At 41.0% G+C, this 23,996-nt stretch overlaps 5 protein-coding genes across 9 annotated transcripts in view; 1 reads left to right on the forward strand and 4 right to left on the reverse strand.

Moving 5' to 3' along the window:
* Positions 1-23,996, forward strand: part of LOC115549502 (FYVE and coiled-coil domain-containing protein 1) — a 141,943-nt gene that overhangs the window by 98,284 nt on the left and 19,663 nt on the right. The gene's annotated exons all lie outside the window — the stretch shown is intronic.
* Positions 5,338-8,924, reverse strand: LOC115549528 (C-C chemokine receptor type 8-like). The gene is made up of 3 exons (XM_030364792.1): positions 8,797-8,924; positions 6,686-8,572; positions 5,338-6,460 (listed from the first exon to the last, which is right to left on the reverse strand). Exons 2-3 carry the CDS (start codon positions 6,762-6,764, stop codon positions 5,559-5,561), a joined length of 981 nt encoding a protein of 326 aa, XP_030220652.1. The 5' UTR covers positions 6,765-8,572; positions 8,797-8,924; the 3' UTR covers positions 5,338-5,558.
* On the reverse strand, positions 10,698-12,103 carry LOC115549531 (C-C chemokine receptor type 8-like). Its single transcript, XM_030364797.1, has 2 exons — positions 12,042-12,103; positions 10,698-11,817 (listed from the first exon to the last, which is right to left on the reverse strand). Exons 1-2 carry the CDS (start codon positions 12,046-12,048, stop codon positions 10,916-10,918), a joined length of 909 nt encoding a protein of 302 aa, XP_030220657.1. The 5' UTR covers positions 12,049-12,103; the 3' UTR covers positions 10,698-10,915.
* LOC115549527 (C-C chemokine receptor type 8-like) lies at positions 13,940-15,375 on the reverse strand. The gene is made up of 2 exons (XM_030364791.1): positions 15,285-15,375; positions 13,940-15,059 (listed from the first exon to the last, which is right to left on the reverse strand). Exons 1-2 carry the CDS (start codon positions 15,361-15,363, stop codon positions 14,158-14,160), a joined length of 981 nt encoding a protein of 326 aa, XP_030220651.1. The 5' UTR covers positions 15,364-15,375; the 3' UTR covers positions 13,940-14,157.
* Positions 17,207-23,300, reverse strand: LOC115549526 (chemokine XC receptor 1). Of its 3 annotated transcripts, XM_030364790.1 has the most exons (4): positions 21,097-21,207; positions 20,033-20,988; positions 18,497-18,555; positions 17,207-18,295 (listed from the first exon to the last, which is right to left on the reverse strand). In XM_030364790.1, exons 2-3 carry the CDS (start codon positions 20,970-20,972, stop codon positions 18,524-18,526), a joined length of 972 nt encoding a protein of 323 aa, XP_030220650.1. In that variant the 5' UTR covers positions 20,973-20,988; positions 21,097-21,207; the 3' UTR covers positions 17,207-18,295; positions 18,497-18,523. The 3 variants fall into 3 exon arrangements, with proteins under 3 accessions (XP_030220650.1, XP_030220649.1, XP_030220648.1); XM_030364789.1 differs by lacking the exons at positions 17,207-18,295; positions 18,497-18,555; positions 21,097-21,207 and adding an exon at positions 23,194-23,300 and having other exon boundaries at positions 19,581-20,988; XM_030364788.1 differs by lacking the exons at positions 17,207-18,295; positions 18,497-18,555 and having other exon boundaries at positions 19,581-20,988.

Here is a 23,996-nt window from a genome sequence, read left to right on the forward strand (position 1 = left end):
TGTCAATAATCGGTGGCCACTTCATTCGGACCTATAAGCAGACCCACTGCCGGTCAAAGTGAAGGGTGTTACCCCCGAGAGAACATCGGCCCTGGAGGGAAGGTCTCTCCTGTGCTCCTCGACTACGGTCTGGGAGCCAACAGCAGGAAAGGTGTAACACTTCGATTTCACCGAAGGCTGAAATAAAAGTACATGCGTTTCTAAACATTGGTAATGAACGAGGTTGTAAAGTAGTAACTTCGGGCACATCTGTCAAAATAAATGTTTTTTTACGATCTTTATTCATTCATTGCGCCGCGGCCGAACTGACGGGGATATTCTCTGATATTATGAATCTTAAAGACTGCGTCAGGTTCTCCGACTCTCTGGTACTTCAGCAACTAGTAAAGACTCGTACTGAGGGTTATCTCGGCCATGGTGGAGAAGGAATTGGGGTTAAGGAACTTTGGCTTTGACACTCATGAAGTCCATATTGAAACGCGACATAGAGGAGAAAGGGATTGTTGCCGTATGCGGGACAGCTGTCAGTTCACTTCGGTTCCATTTCTCCGACGCTCCATTATTCCATCCTCTCGGCCGTATGCGGACTCCTCCCACTGCTCCGCTGCCGGAGGAGTCCGCATATGACCGAGAGGCAGGGGCGATTCTAGGTAGTGTGGGGGCCCTAGGCAGAGGATTGTTGACGGGGCGGGGGGGGGGGGGGTGGAGCGATTGTTGACCAGGGGGGGTGGAGCGATTGTTGACGGGGGGTGGAGCGATTTTTTTTTTTTTTTTTTTTTTTTGGCTCTAGGGGGCCCCCAAACAATTGCGGGGCCCCAGTTGCCTGGTATGCCTAATGGGATGCGGCGCCTCTGCCGAGAGGTTGGAACGGTGGAGCGTCAGAGAAATGACATGGACCCGAAGTGAACTGACAACTGTCTACTGAAAACATCTTTCTCGAATGCTGCAGCCGCCTGAGTTTGTTGTTGCTAGTGACGTAAAGAGGTCAACCGGTGGCTCTATTACCACTAGTTGAAATGGGCTCAGCTCCACCTATCGTACCGGGGTAAGAAATGATTGGCCAATGAATGGATTTTCTCACCGCCATGGATACTCGGACAATTGCAGTTGTCCAATTGAGGAGCATATAGTCGAACTATGGCCTTAATCGGATTAAACTGTGCATGTAAACGTACTGACTGAACTTGGTCCCTTCCAGGTAGCCTGTAAGGAACTTCCCTTCTTTAGCCTGTGACATTTAGGCTGTGAGATTACAGTCAGAATTATGACTGTAATCTCAGAATTGTGACTTTAATCTCAGAATTCAGACTTTTCTGACGAGTTTTGACTTCAAACTTGAAGCTCAAAAATAAATTTACTTCCGTAAGAAAGTACCTAATTATTTCCTAAAAATGTAAGAAACTTAATGATAGTCCAATAAATGACTTAACCTGTGTGCAATGTTTGGGAGTAACGGAATACATGTACCGGCGTTATGTGTTCAGAATGCAAATTATAACTAACTGTATTCCGTTGCAGTTATAGTTTAAATTGTTGGTATTTAGACTACAGTTAGTCCTACATTGTTGAAATCAATGGATTACATGACGATACTTCTACATGACGATACTACTTCTGTTTCATGAGTTTATTCGTGCTTTCGCACCAACAGCATTTAGTGCGCACTAAACAAGTTTGGCCCCTTGGTTCGGTACGTTTGCGTTGGTGTTAATGCAACCACCTCACTTTGATGCAAACCCAATCAGCCGGCCGAGACCTCCCTGGAGAGCTGGTCTCAGTTTGCTTCGAAACTAACCTTGGTACGGGGTTTGGACGTATCAGGCCGCTCAACCGCGTGCATTACGGGAATTATTGTTTGATTAGCGGTAACTCCAAGACTAGCAGCACATTGTCGGACCGTCGGGTGAAAATGAGTCGTGGCTCCACATGGAGTCAAGCGGAGACAGAATGTCTATTGGATATTTGGAAAGACACCCACATAAAACGTATGCTGGAAGACACACACAAAAATGCCAATGCATTTAACACATTCAGCACCAGGATGAGGGAGAAGGAATTCAACTGGTCCACAACTGTATGAAACAAATCATCACGAGTGCAGCCCGCTGGACATCCATGATTATTTAATTTCACAGATGCTTTTTTGTCTTCTCATTCTCTCCCCCTCTGTCTCTCCCCCATCTCTCTCTCTTTTTTTATTTTAAGGTGATTTTATAGGCAACACTTATGCACTTAGCTCAGTGTTTTTATTTTTTTTGATGTAATAGCAAATATCTTTTGCATAAACATACCCTTATAGTTGTTGTTCCTCTACATCCAATTATATAATATAGTGCACTTTCAGGGAGACTTGGGCCTAACACAATCGTCCGTTTTGAACAGAAGAACACACCAGAATAGGCCTGTTTAGGTAGCAGGATTTGATGCCACATTTCTACACTTATAAAATGCCATTCAATGTGGAAGTAATCCAAGTATTCAGAATACAATACTCAGATTGAGTGATGTAACGGAATACGTTACATATTACATTTTTGGGCATGTATTCTGTATTCTGTAGCTGGATACATTTTAAAAGTATCCTTCCCAACACTGCCTGTGTGTCTGTTGCTTTATGGGAAGCAGTCAATGTATCTGTCTATCTTTCTGTGTGAACAACAACTCAACAATCTTGTTAGAAACGGAAGGGTGACAGCAAATGCAGGGATTATGCAATAAATCATATTCATAGATGACGATTTTTTTGCATATTATTATATTATTATATATGTGTATAGAACAATATACAAATATTATCTGTAAAATAAGGGTTAGGTAAAATACCAAAGGTTAAAAAGTAACTTAAACTGTGCCTAATTAATTTAATACATTACAGTTTTTCTCGATTGTATAAACACAAAAAATGGAACTATGCACACAATTCTGAAAATTATAAGCTCATGTATCAACTACAAGACTCCAGACTGCTAAACTCTAAGCACAATTCCACTGTTTTCACATTTTTGCTAAACTCTAGGGAAAAATCTCATAATTTAGCACACTTGGTTCACATGGATCACACTGGCCTTCAAAACGCAACAACTAATTACCAATAAGCCTAACTCACTTCTCAACTGTTCAAACTTAACTGGCAAAACACTTCAATCATGTGTCAGAGCATGAAGAGGACTCGTGAGCTCTACTGTGTTGTAGATTTGATCCTTTGGCCTGATCAGGATTGGAGGTGGGATACATACTGATTTACAGATCTGCTAGATGTTAGATGTAGATGTAGATCTGTTTCACCTCATTAATATATTCTTATTTTTATTTTTTGTTGGCCTACGAAAAGCTTTTCATGCAGTCAGTTCAGCTGAGCATTTTACTGTATCACAGTAAAAATATATATATTTGCTTTGTTACCTTTTTGTACTTGTACTTGCACTGATTTCATCATTACATACCCCGAAAGACAGTCTAAACATTTTCTTACTTTAGCGTTTTTCATTTCACATATCGGTGCAATTACTGTACTGTAATTTACCAAAATAGGTAACATTGGTGCATTGTCAGAACAATGTTGCTGCATTAACTATAGGTGTACTGTCCTACTCTGGGAAGCTGGGATTATGAGTTTAGCCCATTGGAGCTCATTGGATAGACAAATATGCATTGTATTTTATTCTGATACGATTGTGTCAATGCAATATTTATCTGATATATTAACTGTCAGGATCCTCGCATGGACTGTTGTTTTTGTCTCCCCCTACCTGTTGGAGTGTGATAGTTTTGGACTTTGTTTATGTTTGGAGCCATGTGTTGGTCATGTGTCCGGGGTGACACCCATGTCCTTATTTGGGCGACTTCCTGCCTTTTGTTTGTGCCCTCCATTTTCTCTGTCCACCTGTCCCTCATTTTGTATTGATTGGTGGAGTATTTAAACGCTGCCCTTTCTGCTCACTTTGTCAGATCGTCACGTTATGTACTGTTTGCTACCTGACTGCCACGTGAGTGCGACTAGCGTGAAGCTCTTAAAAAGAGAAACTATAGTTTACTGTTCTTCCCGGTTTTGAACCCTGCCTGTTTTGGACTAAGCCTTCTGCCTATCGGTTTTGGATCTCTTGCCTGTACCTGTCCGCCAGTATCTGTCTGCCTGCCTGCCTGTTTACGAACCCTGCCTGTACCTGGAATCTGATTTGCCCGCTGGACTGTTTGGGATTAAATCCTCTTGATCTGCAATTGATTCCCGTTCTGTGTCGTGACAGTAACAGTATTGTATTACAATATGGCAACAGTCTTTATACTATATGTACCACCTAATTGCAACTTCAAAAAAGACCTAAATTCGAAACAATTTTATACATTGGAATATGTAACATGGCCTCATAAAGCCAAAACAAATGTAAATAGTATTTTGATGGAAGTCTTTGGAATTGAATACAACAGTGTTTAATTGATGCTCTCTAAGATATATTCATTTGATAGCTGTGTTTACTGTTAGGTGGAGAAATTCAGTTTTGAGAAGAATTTGTGTTTTGACAAAATGATTAACTCTTCTCGGGATTGTGTTAAGGGTTTTGAGAAATTGAGCTATAGTTTCAGAAAACGTGTTTAAACGATGGAGAAAAACTGAACAATTTAGATTTCTTTCCAATGCAGCTTCTTTCTCGGTGGGGTGCTATGAGGTGCTTCAATATTGAATTAAAAAGAGCGCTGAGCTACACAGTGTGCTCGAGCTCCGCGTGTGGTGTGAAGTGCTCATTGATTAACATGAGAGCGATTTGAAAGTGGACGCGATTTTCGCTTGCACTAAGCATGTGCTTTGGAGTGTTTTGGCAGCTAAGCAGGAATACTCCACAACGTACGGGTGCCCACATAAGGCAGGCACGACCTATGGGAGATGGATCCATTTTCTCACGCATAGTACCTCATATCTGAAAATACATCCGTGAATCTTAGTGTTATTTTGTGCTCTTATAAGGAAAAGTATGTTGAACTGGAACTAAAGTTGACTTGTGGTGATTGAGTATGGAAAAAAATGGGACTTAGTTTGCTGCTCGTATACTATACTATAGTATGCTTTGTCATTTTTAACACTTTAATAATGGTTCTAGTACGTTTAAAAAGAACTTAAGAAAAAAAATGAACTACATCAGTGTATTTGAGTTTGTTTCTCCATAGGTGCCACCAAAGAACAAGAAACTGAGATCTTAAAAAACAATTTTGTATCACACAAAACATGCTGATGTACTGAATGCCATGGTTTACAGCGAGGTGAAAACAACACAAAGCAAAGTTTAAACTATTCAGACAAAATGTATTAGACAAAAATGGACCATAGAAAACATCAGAATCAAATATAGTTGTTTTTATGATTTTAATGAATGGAGAATATAGGATTTCTTATATTATTAAAACATCAATCAACAATCTTTGTATGTATACATTTGCGGGATAAGAATATTTACACAACGATGACCACATTGGCCATAAAAGAATGGCGTGCACACTCCATGTACAATATACCAGGCTTTCACACTCTGCATTCCCATTAAACATTACGATAATTAACTCAATCTCTATCTCTTTGTGTGCACCTTTTCACAACAAAAGACACTCCGTACATGTTTACGGTACTTCGGTGACATCATATAGATCATGGGATTGATGCAACAATGAAAAAGGGCCAGTAGAAGCGCGACATGATATGCAAATGTTTGCTTCAATTTAAACTTGTCGGAACTAGTTTTCATCAATATAGTATAAGGTGCGCAGCACACAAAGAAGGCTACAGATATACATAATGCGAGGGATGCAGTCCTGAGCTTCTTTCTGGTTGAAGCCCTCACCGTGGTCCAGAGAATTGCCGAATAGCAGAACACAATGGCGGCAAACAAGCAGATTGAGAGCAGAGCAAAAAAGGAGGGAATTTTGTGAGAACAACACGCAGGTTTATCCTGTTCACTCACTATCTTTGAATAAATGACGCAAGGGACACCCACAGCCAGGCTGGCCATCCAGGCCATGGTACAGGCTCCGATGGCACACCTTCGTCTCTTCACTGGGACGATGCACCCATTCTGGATGACAACAGTGCTGAACTGATCCACTGATATGGCGGTCAATAGTATGATACTTGAGGTCATCCCACAGTAATATAAACTTACAACAAGCTTACAGATTAATTCACTAAAGGACCAACCGTTGATCAGCCCAGTGGCCGCGAACGGCAGGGCGAACGTTAAGGTTACATCCGAGCAGGCAAGGTGGAAGTAATACATGTCGGTGACATTCTTCACGTTCATGTTGCAGTAAAGAGCATGGAAGAGGAGCGTATTTCCTATGATACTGAGGATGAAAATGACATAGATCATTGCTCCAAACAATATTTTCCATCCATCAGGAAAGGTGTGCAAATCTGTCTTGTTTTGGATGCCGGTAAAATTATAGCTCACAAGAAGATTGGGGTCCATTGTTGTTTCTATAGAATACAAACGAAAATTGGGTAGAATTAAGCACAACAAAAGATAAATATATGGTTTGATTTCCAATGTCAAGTATTTTGCAAATCATCGATAACTATTAACTCAATAACTATGTTCAAACATTTAATCTTCATTCTATGAAAAATATTTAAACCCAAATCCAACCCTAACTGTATATAAATGACAGGTACAACATAATAATCCATGAAATTAGTACTTACCCTCCATGTCATTGTTGGCTAATGGCTTCTTGGCAAGCAGTAGATGTCTCTCTCTCCCTCTGTTAACCATAACCCACATTTAAAACAACACATCAACAATTTTTATCTGTCATCATCACAATTCCTCTGAAACAGAAAGGTGAAATAAAAAAAAACCGGTATTATGCAATAAGTAATATTCAACGAAGATGATAAACAGCCACATCACTGTGTAGCGTCATTAGATGAAGTAAACAATTTCCCTTTTAATGGTATTAAGCTATAGGTCAACTTCAAGATTTAGAAATACAACGCAACACATTTTAGACAACTAATATATAGGTACGTCTATTTGTGAACTCTCCCCATGCAGGTCTAAAGAGTTGGCTGCTTTCACAATCTTCCTTTTTTAGGCCTTAAAGGTATAATAGACCTGTAGGTATGGCAACAGCACACATCAGTAGAAATATGAAGATACATAATAATAAGGATTAAAATGAGATTACGGTTGCCCTGATGATTCTCAGCCCTGATACGTCTCGTTGCGTTGTTGTTTCGCTGTAAGGTGTCTAAAAGACCATCAGAGAGGCTGACCATCCAGTCCACCGTACAAACTCCAATGGCACACCTTCGCCCCCTCACTGGGCCGATGGGAACCTCGTAGAAGACAACATTGGGCCTTATTCTCCTTCAACTGCTGAGTGAGGTGAAAACCACACAAAGCAAAGTTTAAACGATTCTGACTAAATGTATTAATCGTTCATATAGAAAACACATCAGAATTAAATATTGTTGTTTTTATGATTTTAATTAATGGAGAATACAGGATTTCTTATTTTATTAAAACATCAAGCAACAATCTTTGTGTGTATACATTTGCAGGTTAATAATATTTGCACAACGATGACCACATTGGCCATAAAAGAATGGCAAACACTCCATATACAATATACCATGCATTCAAACTCTGCATTCCCATTAAACATTACAATAATTAACTCTATCTCTATCTCATTGTGTGCACCTTTTCACAACAAAAGACACTCTGTTCATGTTTACGGTACTTCGGTGACATCATATAGATCATGGGATTGATACAACAATGAGAGAGAGACACTATAAACGTGACATGATATGCAAATGTTTGCTTCGAATCCAACTCCTTGGAACTAGTTTTCATCAATATAGTATGAGGAGCCCAGCAAACAAAGAAGGCTACAGATATACATAATGCGAGGGATGCAGTCCTGAGCTTCTTTCTGGTTGAAGCCCTCACCGTGGTCCAGAGAATTGCCGAATAGCAGAACACAATGACGGCAAACAAGCAGATTGAGAGCAGAGAAAAAAAGGTGTGAATTTGGTGAGAAAAGCACATAGCTCCATCCTCTAGCCTCACTATCTCTGAATAAATGACGCAAGGGACAACCACAGCCAGGCTGGCCATCCAGGCCATGGTACAGGCTCCGATGGCACACCTTCGTCTCTTCACTGGGACGATGCACCCATTCTGGATGACAACAGTGCTGAACTGATCCACTGATATGGCGGTCGGTAGTATGATACTTGAGGTCATCCCACAGTAATATAAACTTACAACAAGCTTACAGATTAATTCACATAAGCACCAACTGTGGATCAGCCCAGTGGCCACGAACGGCAGGGCGAACGTTAAGGTTACATCCGAGCAGGCAAGGTGGAGGAAATACATGTCGGTGACATTCTTCACGTTCATGTTGCAGTAAAGAGCATGGAAGAGGAGCGTATTTCCTATGATACTGAGGATGAAAATGACATGGATCATTGCTCCAAACAATATTTTACTTCCATTAGGAAAGGTGTGCAAATCTGTCTCGTTTTGGATGCCGGTAAAATTATAGCTCACAAGAAGATTGGGGTCCAATGGTGTTTCTTTAGAAAACAAACAAAAATTGGGTAGAATTAAGCACAACAAAAGATAAATACATGGTTTGATTTCCAATGTTAAGTATTTTGCAAATCATCGATAACTATTAACTCAATAACTATGTTCAAACATTTAATCTTCATTCTATGAAAATATTTAAACCCAAATCCAACCCTAACTGTATATAAATAACAGGTACATCATAATAATCCATGAAATGAGTACTTACCCTCCATGTCACTGTTGGCTAATGGCTTCCTGGCAAGCAGGCAAGGTCTCTCTCTCCCTCTGTTAACCATAACCCACATTTAAAACAACACATCAACAATTTTTATCTGTCATCATTTCAATTTCTCTGGAACAGAAAGGTGAAATAAAGAACCCCGGATATTATGCAATAAGTAATATTCAAAGAAGATGATAAACAGCCACATCACTGTGTAGCGTCATTAGATGAAGTAAACAATTTCCCTTTTAATGGTATTAAGCTATAGGTCAACTTCAAGATTTAGAAATACAACGCAACACATTTTAGACAACTAATATACAGGTACGTCTATTTGTGAACTCTCCCCATGCAGGTCTAAACAGTTGGCTGCTTTCACAATCTTCCTTTTTTTGGCCTTAAAGGTATAATAGACCTGTAGGTATGGCAACAGCACACATCAGTAGAAATATGAAGATACATAATAATAAGGATTAAAATGAGATTACGGTTGCCCTGATGATTCTCAGCCCTGAAACGTCTCGTTGCGTTGTTGTTTCGCTGTAAGGTGTCTAAAAGACCATCAGAGAGGCTGACCATCCAGTCCACCGTACAAACTCCAATGGCACACCTTCGCCCCCTCACTGGGCTGATGGGAACCTCGTAGAAGACAACATTGGGCCTTATTCTCCTTCAACTGCTGAGTGCCCCTCTGGAACCTGTGTCCCTTATATGGGCAGGGGAACGAGGGGGAAAGCGCTCCTCTGGTTATCCAGCCCCGAGTGCACACAATTAAAGAACATAGGACCCACTTTCGAAGATGCCACCTATGTTTGAGCCATCTGAGCGTCCCCCGCCCACATCTCTCCCCACCCCCCGCCCCTCCCTTGGCGCACAGCCCGGCCGTGTCCTCAGCCTGACTACCCATAGCGACCCAGCTCGGTGGGGTTAGGTCTCATGCTCTCCGGCGGGGGGACACACGTTACCGCATGGCCCTTGGACATCCGCCCACCTAAGAGACAGATCTCTCTACAGGTCTCCCCGCACCCATCCTCTCCATACCTGTGTACTCCCTCCGTACTCATTGGGGGTTTGTCCATGGGCCGAGCCACAACTGCACCACTACGGCATAGAAAGAAGAAGAACAGTAGACAACAGTGGTCCGAGCTACTTATGAATGATATTAAGACACTTATACAAACTCTACTGGGCTCTGGAAGGCAGTGCATAATATGGTCCTGCTGCCGTCTCTCTGGTTATGCAACGTGTTGTTTAGCCGCCGCATCCGTCCACTCCAAATCAGGCTCATAACTATAAAACTGTTCTATGGTTGCACTGTTTCTGGACAACTTTGGTGCATTTCTGTACTTTTTTAGCTATAATTGCTTGGAACACCTTTCTTTCAAACTTTCCCAAAACAGTCCTTATTAACCAACAAACCAAATCTTACAACGATCCTGTCTCCCCTGGTCCTGGTAACTGGAAGAGCAAAAGGAGAACTTTGCCAAAAGGCCCCTTTATGGGCAGGTAGAACACCTGTTAGTATCTGATTATTTCTTTTTTTATTCGTATACTATACTATGCTATAGTATGCTTTCTTTGTTTTAATTTGTAACACTTTAAAAATGGATCTACTACATTTAAAACAAACATTAAGGATATTCCATTTGTGTGATAATATACACCAAGTACACTTTATGTCATCAGTGTATTTGAAACAGAGTTAGTGTGGCAGTTAATTTCTCAATAGGTGCCGCAAAAGACCACGAAACTGAGATCTTAAAAACACATTTGTACCGCACAGAACATGCTAATATACTGAATGCCATGGTTTACAGGGAGGTGAAAACCACACAAAGAAATGTTTAAACGATTCTGACAAAATGTATTAATGGTTCATATAGAAAACACATCAGAATTAAACATTGTTGTTTTTAGGATTTTAATTAATGGAGAATGTAGAATTTCTTATTTTATTAAAACATCAAGCAACAATCTTTGTATGTATACATTCGCAGGTTAATAATATTTGCACAACAATGACCACATTGGCCATAAAAGAATAGCATGCCACTCCATATACAATATACCATGCATTCACACTCTGCATTCCCATTAAACATTATGATAATTAACTCTATCTCTATCTCTTTGTGTGCACCTTTTCACAACAAAAGACACTCTGTACATGTTTACGGTACTTCGGTGACATCATATAGATCATGGGATTGATACAACAATGAGAGAGAGACACTGTAAACGTGACATGATATGCAAATGTTTGCTTCAAATCCAACTCCTTGGAACTAGTTTTCATCAATATAGTGTGAGGAGCCCAGCAAACAAAGAAGGCTACAGATATACATAATGCGAGGGATGCAGTCCTGAGCTTCTTTCTGGTTGAAGCCCTCACCGTGGTCCAGAGAATTGCCGAATAGCAGAACACAATGACGGCAAACAAGCAGATTGAGAGCAGAGAAAAAAAGGCGTGAATTTGGTGAGAAAAGCACATAGCTTCATCCTCTAGCCTCACTACCTTTGAATAGAAGGGGCAAGGGACAACCACAGCCAGGCTGACCATCCAGGTCACCGTACAGGCTCCGATGGCACACCTTCGTCTCTTCACTGGGACGATGCACCCATTCTGGATGACAACAGTGCTGAACTGATCCACTGATATGGCGGTCAATAGTATGATACTTGAGGTCATCCCACAGTAATATAAACTTTCAACAAGCTTACAGATTAATTCACTAAAGGACCAACCGTTGATCAGCCCAGCGGCTGCGAACGGCAGGGCGATTGTTAAGGCTACATCCGAGCAGGCAAGGTGGAGGAAATACATGTCGGTGACATTCTTCACGTTCATGTTGCAGTAAAGAGCATGGAAGAGGAGACCATTTCCTATGATACTGAGGATGAAAATGACATGGATCATTGCTCCAAACAATATTTTACTTCCATTAGGAAAGGTGTGCAAATCTGTCTCGTTTTGGATGCCGGTAAAATTATAGCTCACAAGAAGATTGGGGTCCAATGGTGTTTCTTTAGAAAACAAACAAAAATTGGGTAGAATTAAGCACAACAAAAGATAAATACATGGTTTGATTTCCAATGTTAAGTATTTTGCAAATCATCGATAACTATTAACTCAATAACTATGTTCAAACATTTAATCTTCATTCTATGAAAATATTTAAACCCAAATCCAACCCTAACTGTATATAAATAACAGGTACATCATAATAATCCATGAAATGAGTACTTACCCTCCATGTCACTGTTGGCTAATGGCTTCCTGGCAAGCAGGCAAGGTCTCTCTCTCCCTCTGTTAACCAACCCACATTCAAAACAACACATCAACAATTTTTATCTGTCATCATTTCAATTTCTCTGGAACAGAAAGGTGAAATAAAGAACCCCGGATATTATGCAATAAGTAATATTCAAAGAAGATGATAAACAGCCACATCACTGTGTAGCGTCATTAGATGAAGTAAACAATTTCCCTTTTAATGGTATTAAGCTATAGGTCAACTTCAAGATTTAGAAATACAACGCAACACATTTTAGGCAACTAATATACAGGTACGTCTATTTGTGAACTCTCCCCATGCAGGTCTAAACAGTTGGCTGCTTTCACAATCTTCCTTTTTTTGGCCTTAAAGGTATAATAGACCTGTAGGTATGGCAACAGCACACATCAGTAGAAATATGAAGATACATAATAATAATGATTCAAATGAGATTACGGTTGCCCTGATGATTCTCAGCCCTGAAACGTCTCGTTGCGTTGGTGTTTCGCTGTAAGGTGTCTAAAAGACCATCAGAGAGGCTGACCATCCAGTCCACCGTACAAACTCCAATGGCACACCTTCGCCCCCTCACTGGGCCGATGGGAACCTCGTAGAAGACAACATTGGGCCTTATTCTCCTTCAACTGCTGAGTGCCCCTCTGGAACCTGTGTCCCTTATATGGGCAGGGGAACGAGGGGGAAGCGCTCCTCTGGTTATCCAGCCCCGAGTGCACACAAATAAAGAATATAGGACCCACTTTCGAAGATGCCACCTATGTTTGAGCCATCTGAGCGTCCCCCGCCCACATCTCTCCCCACCCCCCGCCCCTCCCTTGGCGCACAGCCCGGCCGTGTCCTCAGCCTGACTACCCATAGCGACCCAGCTCGGTGGGGTTAGGTCTCATGCTCTCCGGCGGGGGGACACACGCTACCGCATGGCCCTTGGACATCCGCCCACCTAAGAGACAGATCTCTCTACAGGTCTCCCCGCACCCATCCTCTCCATACCTGTGTACTCCCTCCGTACTCATTGGGGGTTTGTCCATGGGCCGAGCCACAACTGCACCACTACGGCATAGAAAGAAGAAGAACAGTAGACAACAGTGGTCCGAGCTACTTATGAATGATATTAAGACACTTATACAAACTCTACTGGGCTCTGGAAGGCAGTGCATAATATGGTCCTGCTGCCGTCTCTCTGGTTATGCAACGTGTTGTTTAGCCGCCGCATCCGTCCACTCCAAATCAGGCTCATAACTATAAAACTGTTCTATGGTTGCACTGTTTCTGGACAACTTTGGTGCATTTCTGTACTTTTTTAGCTATAATTGCTTGGAACACCTTTCTTTCAAACTTTCCCAAAACAGTCCTTATTAACCAACAAACCAAATCTTACAACGATCCTGTCTCCCCTGGTCCTGGTAACTGGAAGAGCAAAAGGAGAACTTTGCCAAAAGGCCACTTTATGGGCAGGTAGAACACCTGTTAGTATCTGATTATTTCTTTTTTTATTCGTATACTATACTATGCTATAGTATGCTTTCTTTGTTTTAATTTGTAACACTTTAAAAATGGATCTACTACATTTAAAACAAACTTTAAGGATATTCCATTTGTGTGATAATATACACCAAGTACACTTTATGTCATCAGTGTATTTGAAACAGAGTTAGTGTGGCAGTTAATTTCTCAATAGGTGCCGCAAAAGACCACGAAACTGAGATCTTAAAAACACATTTGTACCGCACAGAACATGCTAATATACTGAATGCCATGGTTTACAGGGAGGTGAAAACCACACAAAGAAATGTTTAAACGATTCTGACAAAATGTATTAATGGTTCATATAGAAAACACATCAGAATTAAACATTGTTGTTTTTAGGATTTTAATTAATGGAGAATGTAGAATTTCTTATTTTATTAAAACATCAAGCAACAATCTTTGTATGTATACATTCGCAGGTTAATAATATTTGCACAACAATGACCACATTGGCCATAAAAGAATAGCATGCCACTCCATATACAATATACCATGCATTCACACTCTGCATTCCCATTAAACATTACGATAATTAACTCTATCTCTATCTCTTTGTGTGCACCTTTTCACAACAAAAGACACTCTGTACATGTTTACGGTACTTCGGTGACATCATATAGATCATGGGATTGATACAACAATGAGAGAGAGACACTGTAAACGTGACATGATATGCAAATGTTTGCTTCAAATCCAACTCCTTGGAACTAGTTTTCATCAATATAGTGTGAGGAGCCCAGCAAACAAAGAAGGCTACAGATATACATAATGCGAGGGATGCAGTCCTGAGCTTCTTTCTGGTTGAAGCCCTCACCGTGGTCCAGAGAATTGCCGAATAGCAGAACACAATGACGGCAAACAAGCAGATTGAGAGCAGAGAAAAAAAGGCGTGAATTTGGTGAGAAAAGCACATAGCTTCATCCTCTAGCCTCACTACCTTTGAATAGAAGGGGCAAGGGACAACCACAGCCAGGCTGACCATCCAGGTCACCGTACAGGCTCCGATGGCACACCTTCGTCTCTTCACTGGGACGATGCAACCATTCTGGATTACAACAGTGCTGAACTGATCCACTGATATGGCGGTCAATAGTATGATACTTGAGGTCATCCCACAGTAATATAAACTTACAACAAGCTTACAGACTAATTCACTAAAGCACCAACTGTGGATCAGCCCAGTGGCCACGAACGGCAGGGCGATTGTTAAGGCTACATCCGAGCAGGCAAGGTGGAGGAAATACATGTCGGTGACATTCTTCACGTTCATGTTGCAGTAAAGAGCATGGAAGAGGAGCGTATTTCCTATGATACTGAGGATGAAAATGACATGGATCATTGCTCCAAACAATATTTTACTTCCATTAGGAAAGGTGTGCAAATCTGTCTCGTTTTGGATGCCGGTAAAATTATAGCTCACAAGAAGATTGGGGTCCAATGGTGTTTCTTTAGAAAACAAAAAAAAATTGGGTAGAATTAAGCACAACAAAAGATAAATACATGGTTTGATTTCCAATGTTAAGTATTTTGCAAATCATCGATAACTATTAACTCAATAACTATGTTCAAACATTTAATCTTCATTCTATGAAAAATATTTAAACCCAAATCCAACCCTAACTGTATATAAATAACAGGTACATCATAATAATCCATGAAATGAGTACTTACCCTCCATGTCACTGTTGGCTAATGGCTTCCTGGCAAGCAGGCAAGGTCTCTCTCTCCCTCTGTTAACCATAACCCACATTTAAAACAACACATCAACATTTTTTATCTGTCATCATTTCAATTTCTCTGGAACAGAAAGGTGAAATAAAGAACCCCGGATATTATGCAATAAGTAATATTCAAAGAAGATGATAAACAGCCACATCACTGTGTAGCGTCATTAGATGAAGTAAACAATTTCCCTTTTAATGGTATTAAGCTATAGGTCAACTTCAAGATTTAGAAATACAACGCAACACATTTTAGACAACTAATATACAGGTACGTCTATTTGTGAACTCTCCCCATGCAGGTCTAAACAGTTGGCTGCTTTCACAATCTTCCTTTTTTTGGCCTTAAAGGTATAATAGACCTGTAGGTATGGCAACAGCACACATCAGTAGAAATATGAAGATACATAATAATAATGATTCAAATGAGATTACGGTTGCCCTGATGATTCTCAGCCCTGAAACGTCTCGTTGCGTTGTTGTTTCGCTGTAAGGTGTCTAAAAGACCATCAGAGAGGCTGACCATCCAGTCCACCGTACAAACTCCAATGGCACACCTTCGCCCCCTCACTGGGCCGATGGGAACCTCGTAGAAGACAACATTGGGCCTTATTCTCCTTCAACTGCTGAGTGCCCCTCTGGAACCTGTGTCCCTTATATGGGCAGGGGAACGAGGGGAAAGCGCTCCTCTGGTTATCCAGCCCCGAGTGCACACAATTAAAGAACATAGGACCCACTTTCGAAGATGCCACCTATGTTTGAGCCATCTGAGCGTCCCCCGCCCACATCTCTCCCCACCCCCCGCCCCTCCCTTGGCGCACAGCCCGGCCGTGTCCTCAGCCTGACTACCCATAGCGACCCAGCTCGGTGGGGTTAGGTCTCATGCTCTCCGGCGGGGGGACACACGCTACCGCATGGCCCTTGGACATCCGCCCACCTAAGAGACAGATCTCTCTACAGGTCTCCCCGCACCCATCCTCTCCATACCTGTGTACTCCCTCCGTACTCATTGGGGGTTTGTCCATGGGCCGAGCCACAACTGCACCACTACGGCATAGAAAGAAGAAGAACAGTAGACAACAGTGGTCCGAGCTACTTATGAATGATATTAAGACACTTATACAAACTCTACTGGGCTCTGGAAGGCAGTGCATGATATGGTCCTGCTGCCGTCTCTCTGGTTTTGCAACGTGTTGTTTAGCCGCCGCATCCGTCCACTCCAAATCAGGCTCATAACTATAAAACTGTTCTATGGTTGCACTGTTTCTGGACAACTTTGGTGCATTTCGGTACCTTTTTAGCTATAATTGCTTGGAACACGTTTCTTTCAAACTTTCCCAAAACAGTCCTTATTAACCAACAAACCAAATCTTACAACGATCCTGTCTCCCCTGGTCCTGGTAACTGGAAGAGCAAAAGGAGAACTTTGCCAAAAGGCCACTTTATGGGCAGGTAGAACACCTGTTAGTATCTGATTGTTTCTTTTTTTATTCGTATTCTATACTATACTATAGTATGCTTTGTTTTAATTTGTTACACTTTAACAATGGATCTACTACATTTAAAACAAACTTTAAGGATATTCCATTTGTGTGATAATATACACCAAGTACACTTTATGTCATCAGTGTATTTGAAACAGAGTTAGTTCGGCAGTTAATTTCTCCATAGATGCCGCAAAAGACCACGAAACTGAGATCTTAAAAACACATTTGTACCACACAGAACATGCTGATATACTGAATGCCATGGTTTACAGCGAGGTGAAAACCACACAAAGCAAAGTTTAAACGATTCTGACTAAATGGTTCATGTAGAAAACACATCAGAATTAAACATTGTTGTTTTTATGATTTTAAATAATGGAGAATATAGGATTTCTTATTTTATTAAAACATCAAGCAACAATCTTTGTATGCATACATTCGCAGGTTAATAATATTTGCACAACAATGACCACATTGGCCATAAAAGAATAGCATGCCACTCCATATACAATATACCATGCATTCACACCCTGCATTCCCATTAAACATTACGATAATTAACTCTATCTCTATCTCTTTGTGTGCACCTTTTCACAACAAAAGACACTCTGTACATGTTTACGGTACTTCTGTGACATCATATAGATCATGGGATTGATACAACAATGAGAAAGAGACACTATAAACGTGACATGATATGCAAATGTTTGCTTCAAATCCAACTCCTTGGAACTTGTTTTCATCAATATAGTATGAGGAGCCCAGCAAACAAAGAAGGCTACAGATATACATAATGCGAGGGATGCAGTCCTGAGCTTCTTTCTGGTTGAAGCCCTCACCGTGGTCCAGAGAATTGCCGAATAGCAGAACACAATGACGGCAAACAAGCAGATTGAGAGCAGAGAAAAAAAGGCGTGAATTTGGTGAGAAAAACACATAGCTTCATCCTCTAGCCTCACTACCTTTGAATAGAAGGGGCAAGGGACAACCACAGCCAGGCTGACCATCCAGGTCACCGTACAGGCTCCGATGGCACACCTTCGTCTCTTCACTGGGACGATGCAACCATTCTGGATGACAACAGTGCTGAACTGATCCACTGATATGGCGGTCAATAGTATGATACTTGAGGTCATCCCACAGTAATATAAACTTACAACAAGCTTACAGATTAATTCACTAAAGGACCAACCGTTGATCAGCCCAGTGGCTGCGAACGGCAGGGCGATTGTTAAGGCTACATCCGAGCAGGCAAGGTGGAGGAAATACATGTTGGTGACATTCTTCACGTTCATGTTGCAGAAAAGAGCATGGAAGAGGAGCGTATTTCCTATGATACTGAGGATGAAAATGACGTAAATCATTGCTCCACACAATATTTTAGATCTATCAGGAACTAAATAAAAAGATTCTGTCCCGTTTTGGTTGTCGATGAAACTGCGCCCCATGAGAAGATTAGGGTCCAATGGTGTTTCTTTAGAAAACAAACGAAAGGTGGGTAGAAGTAAGCACAACATAAGATAAATATATGGATTGATTTCCAATGTCAAGTATTTTGCAAATCATCGATAACTATTAACTCAATAACTATGTTCAAACATCTCATCTTCAAATCCAACCCTAACTGTATATAAATAACAGGTACATCATAATAATCCATCTAATTAGTACTTACCCTCAATGTCACTGTTGGCTAATAGCTTCATGGCAAGCAGTCGATGTCTCTCTCTCCCTCTGTTAACCGTAACCCACATTCAAAACAACACATCAACCATTTTTATCTGTCATCATTTCAGTTTTTCTGAAACGGAAGGGTGACGTAAAAAAAAACCCGGTATTATGCAGTAAGTAATATTCAGATAGAAGATGATAGAAGATGATAAACGGCAGCATCGCTGTGTAGCTTAATTAGATGAAGTAAGCAATTTCATTTTTTGCCCTCTGGGGCTCTGGGGCTTGTGTCCCTTATATGGGCAGGGGAACGAGGGGGAAAGCGCTCCTCTGGTTATCCAGCCCCGAGTGCACACAAATAAAGAATATAGGACCCACTTTCGAAGATGCCACCTATGTTTGAGCCATCTGAGCGTCCCCCGCCCACATCTCTCCCCACCCCCCGCCCCTCCCTTGGCGCACACAGCCCAGCCGTGTCCTCAGCCTGACTACCCATAGCGACCCAGCTCGGTGGGGTTAGGTCTCATGCTCTCCGGCAGGGGGATACACGCTACCGCATGGCCCTTGGACATCCGCCCACCTAAGAGACAGATGTCTCTACAGGTCTCTCCGTGCCCATCCTCTCTAAAAAACGGTTCTATGGTTGTAACGTTTCTGGACAACTTTGGTGCATTTCGGTCCTTTTTAGATACTTTGCTTGGAACACGTTTCTTCCAAACTTTCCCAAAACAGTCCTTATTAACCAACAAACCAAATCATACAGTGATCCTGTCTCCCCTGGTCCTGGTAATTTGAAGAGGGAAAAAGGAGAACTTTGGCATAAGGCCACTTTGTGGGCTGGCAGAACACTCGTTAGTATCTGAGTGTTTTGCCTATGAACACTGTTAGGTTAGTGTATGGAAAAGGAGTGAACTTAGAATTATTGGCAATTAGCGATTGTTCCCATAGATTCAAACACTGTCGCCACTGACACCGATTTTGTCACATTAATAGTAATGCAGATGCAATGGTTTTGATCAGTTGAAAATTGGCAATGCAATCTAATAGTCAATGAATTGGCTTTAAACTCAAATAAACCACAACAAAACGGCTTTTCCAAGGTTTTTACAATTCCAAGGTTTTGAGGAAACAACACCAAGCCAACATGAAATGCAAAAGATGATTTTTAAAACACCAATAAACATCTTTGTGCAACTATATTAACAGATTATAAGCTTGCAGATTCATATTAACACATTTATATAAGATATTTAGCATTATCTCATTTTTTGTCCATTACCCCCGATGACAACAATATATCAGAGTTAATGAATAAAAAGCCAAATCTCACAATCATTTTAAGCTTGAACTAAACTAAAAGTCAAGTACAAGCCTTAGAAATACAATGCAAAATCACATTGATCACACAGAAAATGCAGATATTCATAAGCAACCATTGCCTTGTACATTATAGTACATTATATTGAGAACTCATCGCCGCTAGTCATAGAGGTGATGGTGAGCCGGCTGTGTCTACTGCGGAGACTGTTTGTCTGCTTACCCCAACCTCTCAGCATTCTCTTCATGTGATTCTTATACTTAACCCCAACAAACACATAGAACACAGGATTGAGGCAACAGTGCGAATAAGCCAACATCCGGCTGATGTAAAATGCATAGCCCAATCTTTTGTAGTCTTCGCAATCCTTAATCTCTCTTACAGATCGTAGAAATATGAGAACATTGTATGGTGCCCAGCCCACAAAGAAAACCATAACAAGAGTGGAGATTAGCTTGAGAGTCCTGTGCCTCCTTCTCTGTGCACGGGAGTGCATTAGTCTGCAGAGGATCTGAGCATAACAAAAGCAGAAGATCACCACAGTCACTAAGAACATTATGTTTTGCTGGTAGATGCCAAAGTCCTTCCAGTATGCATCCGCATACTCGCACATGTTTTCATTCACACTGGTAAATAACAAGGCCGGCAAGGCGGCCAAGAAGCCCAGGGTCCAGATGAACACAGAGGCCAGGACACCGACGTAACCCCTGGAGGTCACGAGGTCCGACAGAGGCCTCATGACGGACACGTAGCGATGAACAGTCATCAAGATGAGGAGGATACCGCTGCTGTAGAAGCCCACATAGAAAATAAAAGAAACTATTTTGCAAGCCGTCTCCCCTAGATTCCAACCATACAAGTGGTAGTAGGCCCAGAAGGGTAAACCAACAGTGAAAATCAGATCTGACACGGCCAGGTTCAGGATCAATGCATTAGTGAGAGAGCGGAGATTTTCATATTTAGCCAAAAGGACCATCACTAATATGTTGCCGAGGATACTGACTATCACCACAGCAGAGAAGAATACTGGAACTAAGACCAGTCTAAATTGAACGGTTCCCAGATCGCATACTTCATCTGTATCCACCGAGTCATTGCTGTTATAATAATAATCATTTGTGTAATCAAGTCTTTCATCTGGACTTCGTTGTTCGGCATCCATTTTCCCTCCAGGGAGTCTATTTTAAAAACAGAAAAATTTAAAAAAAAATTAGAAACCTTCCTAATATCTGTGGAATATATCTAGAAAACTACAGAATTATGGTTACATTTATAATATATCATACCTCAGTTTGTTATCCTTTACTTTCCCTGAATAAATTAACAGCAAATGAGGAAGATTCTTTGACAACACATATGCACATCAGGTAGCGCTGCAATGGAGTGTTTGACCATTTTGTTGGATGACCATGGGAACTGAGATTAGAAAGGTGAACTGAGATAGTCACTTGTAATTAAGAAGGAGAAGTAACAAACACAACTAGAGTTATGGCGCCCCTTTTCGCCAAAGTGGTACTTTACTTTTTGGGGGCCGTTTCTATACGTGTACCAACTTTCAAAACGGTGTTGTTTGCCTTCGGAGTGGTTGAAGTCAACGTTTTTTCCCCATTGCCTTCCATTATAAAAAATAGCGCCGTGAGCACCTGCAACAGTGCTAATTTGACCCTTGACATAATTTTGTTATCAAAACAAAACTTTCCACATCACCTAAGAGGGATTGAGTGATGGGCAAACCAAATTGAGGCCTTTAGGATTCTCTGAAGTGGTCTTGAGATTTGTTGAATAATGGAAGCTAATTTGCATACTGGTATTTTCACATTAATCGGCCATAACTTGGCCATTGTAAAAATAATAAAAATTGAAACAATACCATAAGGGCTGGCCGTATTAAGGTGTAAGTCAACCATATTTGGGGACATTTTTTCGAAACGTTCAAGGTACAGCCAAATCTATGAGACGGACCTTATGGGTCCAATAGAGACAACAGATCAAGCTCATCAAATAAGATCAAGGTAGCAGGGGCGGATCTAGAAAAATATTCATGGGGTGGCAAGAGTGGGACAGGAGATTTTGAGGGGTGGCACCCTATGGCAGAAGTATATACAGTATGCCGATTTAATTAAAGCCATATCAATCAATATTTACTTGGAAAGCCCCCACATTTAGATATTTTGACTCAATAACATTATATTTAATTTATTGTGGGATGAGTAAAGCCTTACATTTAAACATAAAAGGTTTCAGACAAAATTTAATAAATTATTACTGAATAATTACAAAATCAACCTGCCTTACAACAAACACCTGCACCATTACACCAGCAGGGGCATGGGGCTAAAAATATATGCAAAGAGAGCTGCAATATGTACTTTAGTTAACAATAAGTTGGTATTTGTCCATGAGATATTCCTATCAGATGTCAATCATCAGTCCAACTTGAGTGCAAATATCACTTTATTCCCTGATTCCGATAATTTACATACAATGCCACCCTCAAAGCGCGGTGACATAGAATAACTCCCAAAGTAGAGTGTATTACCTGCATGCTTGGAAGAGCCAAATGGGAATTCAGGGGAAGTGCTATCAAAGATTTCCCTGTCTTTCTTTTTTTATATCTTTAATTTCTAAGTATTTTCAAGACCCTTTGGGTTTACCATATTATTTTTTTTGCTCTTGATGTGAAGCTTGTTTTATTATTAATTATTGATGACTTATATTGGTTTATAAAAGTTCAGATAGGTGTGCAACCAAGTAGATTAGAGATGGCCATTTGTAAATAATTTACAGAAGATGACTTGCATTTTGTTGTCCAAGTACCTGTTACTTGGTTCAATGACAAAGTTTAATATAATCAAATCGAATGACTGTTGATATAAAAGGAGGCACATGAAGTTAACGGTCAGGAAAACCAGCTGAGTGTAGAAGGGTTTGTGTTTGTTAGCGCGTCTTTAGCGCGGATTGCAATTCTTATTGCAGCCTGCAGGGTTATGCGAGAAACATACGGAGGGACGCGTTCGTTGAGCTCCGCTGCCCCACATTGCATGACACTTTAAACTCAACTAGAATCGCCACCATCAATTTTATATCAACAGAACAAAAATAGTCGGAAAGCCTACAGAAACTATAGATAGTTAATGTGACAATCACATTATTAAAAATAAACTTGGAGCAATGATTTACTGAGGAACTATTTTTTTGGGAGAATGTTTTTGCAGGTTGTTCGCCGCCCCACCTGCCCATATGGACGGCACGCGCCTGCTATGCAGCTATAAGGCATTCCAATCTTAACTTAAGTCTTTAACTATGATGTTTCTGTAATACACAGCCCTGCTCTTTTCTAATTATTATAATTTCTTCATAGATAGACGGTTGATCAGTATTACCTCAAGAATGTAGTCTCTCTGCCGCGCCGCTTGCTTCGTTCGTTTGGAGGACTCTCGCGCCTTCCTTGTAATCAAAATCAGTGCCGGCGGGAGTCTCGGGGAGGGGGGGTGGGGGGCAGGCGGGATGGGGCAATATTTCCTGGTTGCATTCACTTGCAGTCGGACATTTGAAACTCGCTTTCGTAAATGACTTGTAAAAGCAAAAAAAAAATAAAAAAAAATAATTTGGCACTGCCAACTGGGGTGGCAGCTGGGGTGGCAAGGCTTTTTTTAGGGTGGCAGTTGCCACCCTATGCCACCCCAGTAGATCCGCCCCTGCAAGGTAGGCCTACTAACTTTTAATTTAACTTGTAAAACGGGGCTAGGGGCGCGACCATATAGGCTTGACCACTAGTTATAGCGCCCCCTGTGGTCATAGTGGGACAAACTTGTTTGGAGGCCTCCGTGCCTCTGGTCCCCATATGCAAATTCAGTTTGCCAACTCCCAGCTGTTCGGGTTTGGAGTGGTTGATTTGAGCGTGTTTGCCCCATTCACTTTCCATTCTAAATAATAATATTCCAAATATGAATACAAATATTTTATAAAGAATTATAGGAATGGCACACTGCACTGATATATGTGCAATTATTTACAGGGGGCCATGCATTTATACCTAAAAGACAAAAATAAAGAAATGTATAGAAAACATGATAACTACAATAAGATCCACATTTAAATTTGCTGAGTGGCGGCAGCCCTATTCCCTTACTGTTTATTTACCTAGTGCTGCTCAACCAAACTGGATTTAGAGTAGCAGTTTCTT

This window comes from Gadus morhua, chromosome 8, assembly GCF_902167405.1.
Source record: "Gadus morhua chromosome 8, gadMor3.0, whole genome shotgun sequence".
NCBI classification, from domain to species: Eukaryota; Metazoa; Chordata; class Actinopteri; order Gadiformes; family Gadidae; genus Gadus; species Gadus morhua.

Coding starts and splice junctions, on each gene's coding strand:
- LOC115549526 (XM_030364789.1), bottom strand. CDS start 20,972: ATGGATGCCGAACAACGAAGTCCAGATGAAAGACTTGATTACACAAAT.
- LOC115549528 (XM_030364792.1), bottom strand. CDS start 6,764: ATGTGGGTTATGGTTAACAGAGGGAGAGAGAGACATCTACTGCTTGCC. Junction 6,461..6,685: donor AGCCAACAATGACATGGAGG/GTAAGTACTAAT, acceptor TGTATTCTATAG/AAACAACAATGGACCCCAAT.
- LOC115549527 (XM_030364791.1), bottom strand. CDS start 15,363: ATGTGGGTTATGGTTAACAGAGGGAGAGAGAGACCTTGCCTGCTTGCC. Junction 15,060..15,284: donor AGCCAACAGTGACATGGAGG/GTAAGTACTCAT, acceptor TGTTTTCTAAAG/AAACACCATTGGACCCCAAT.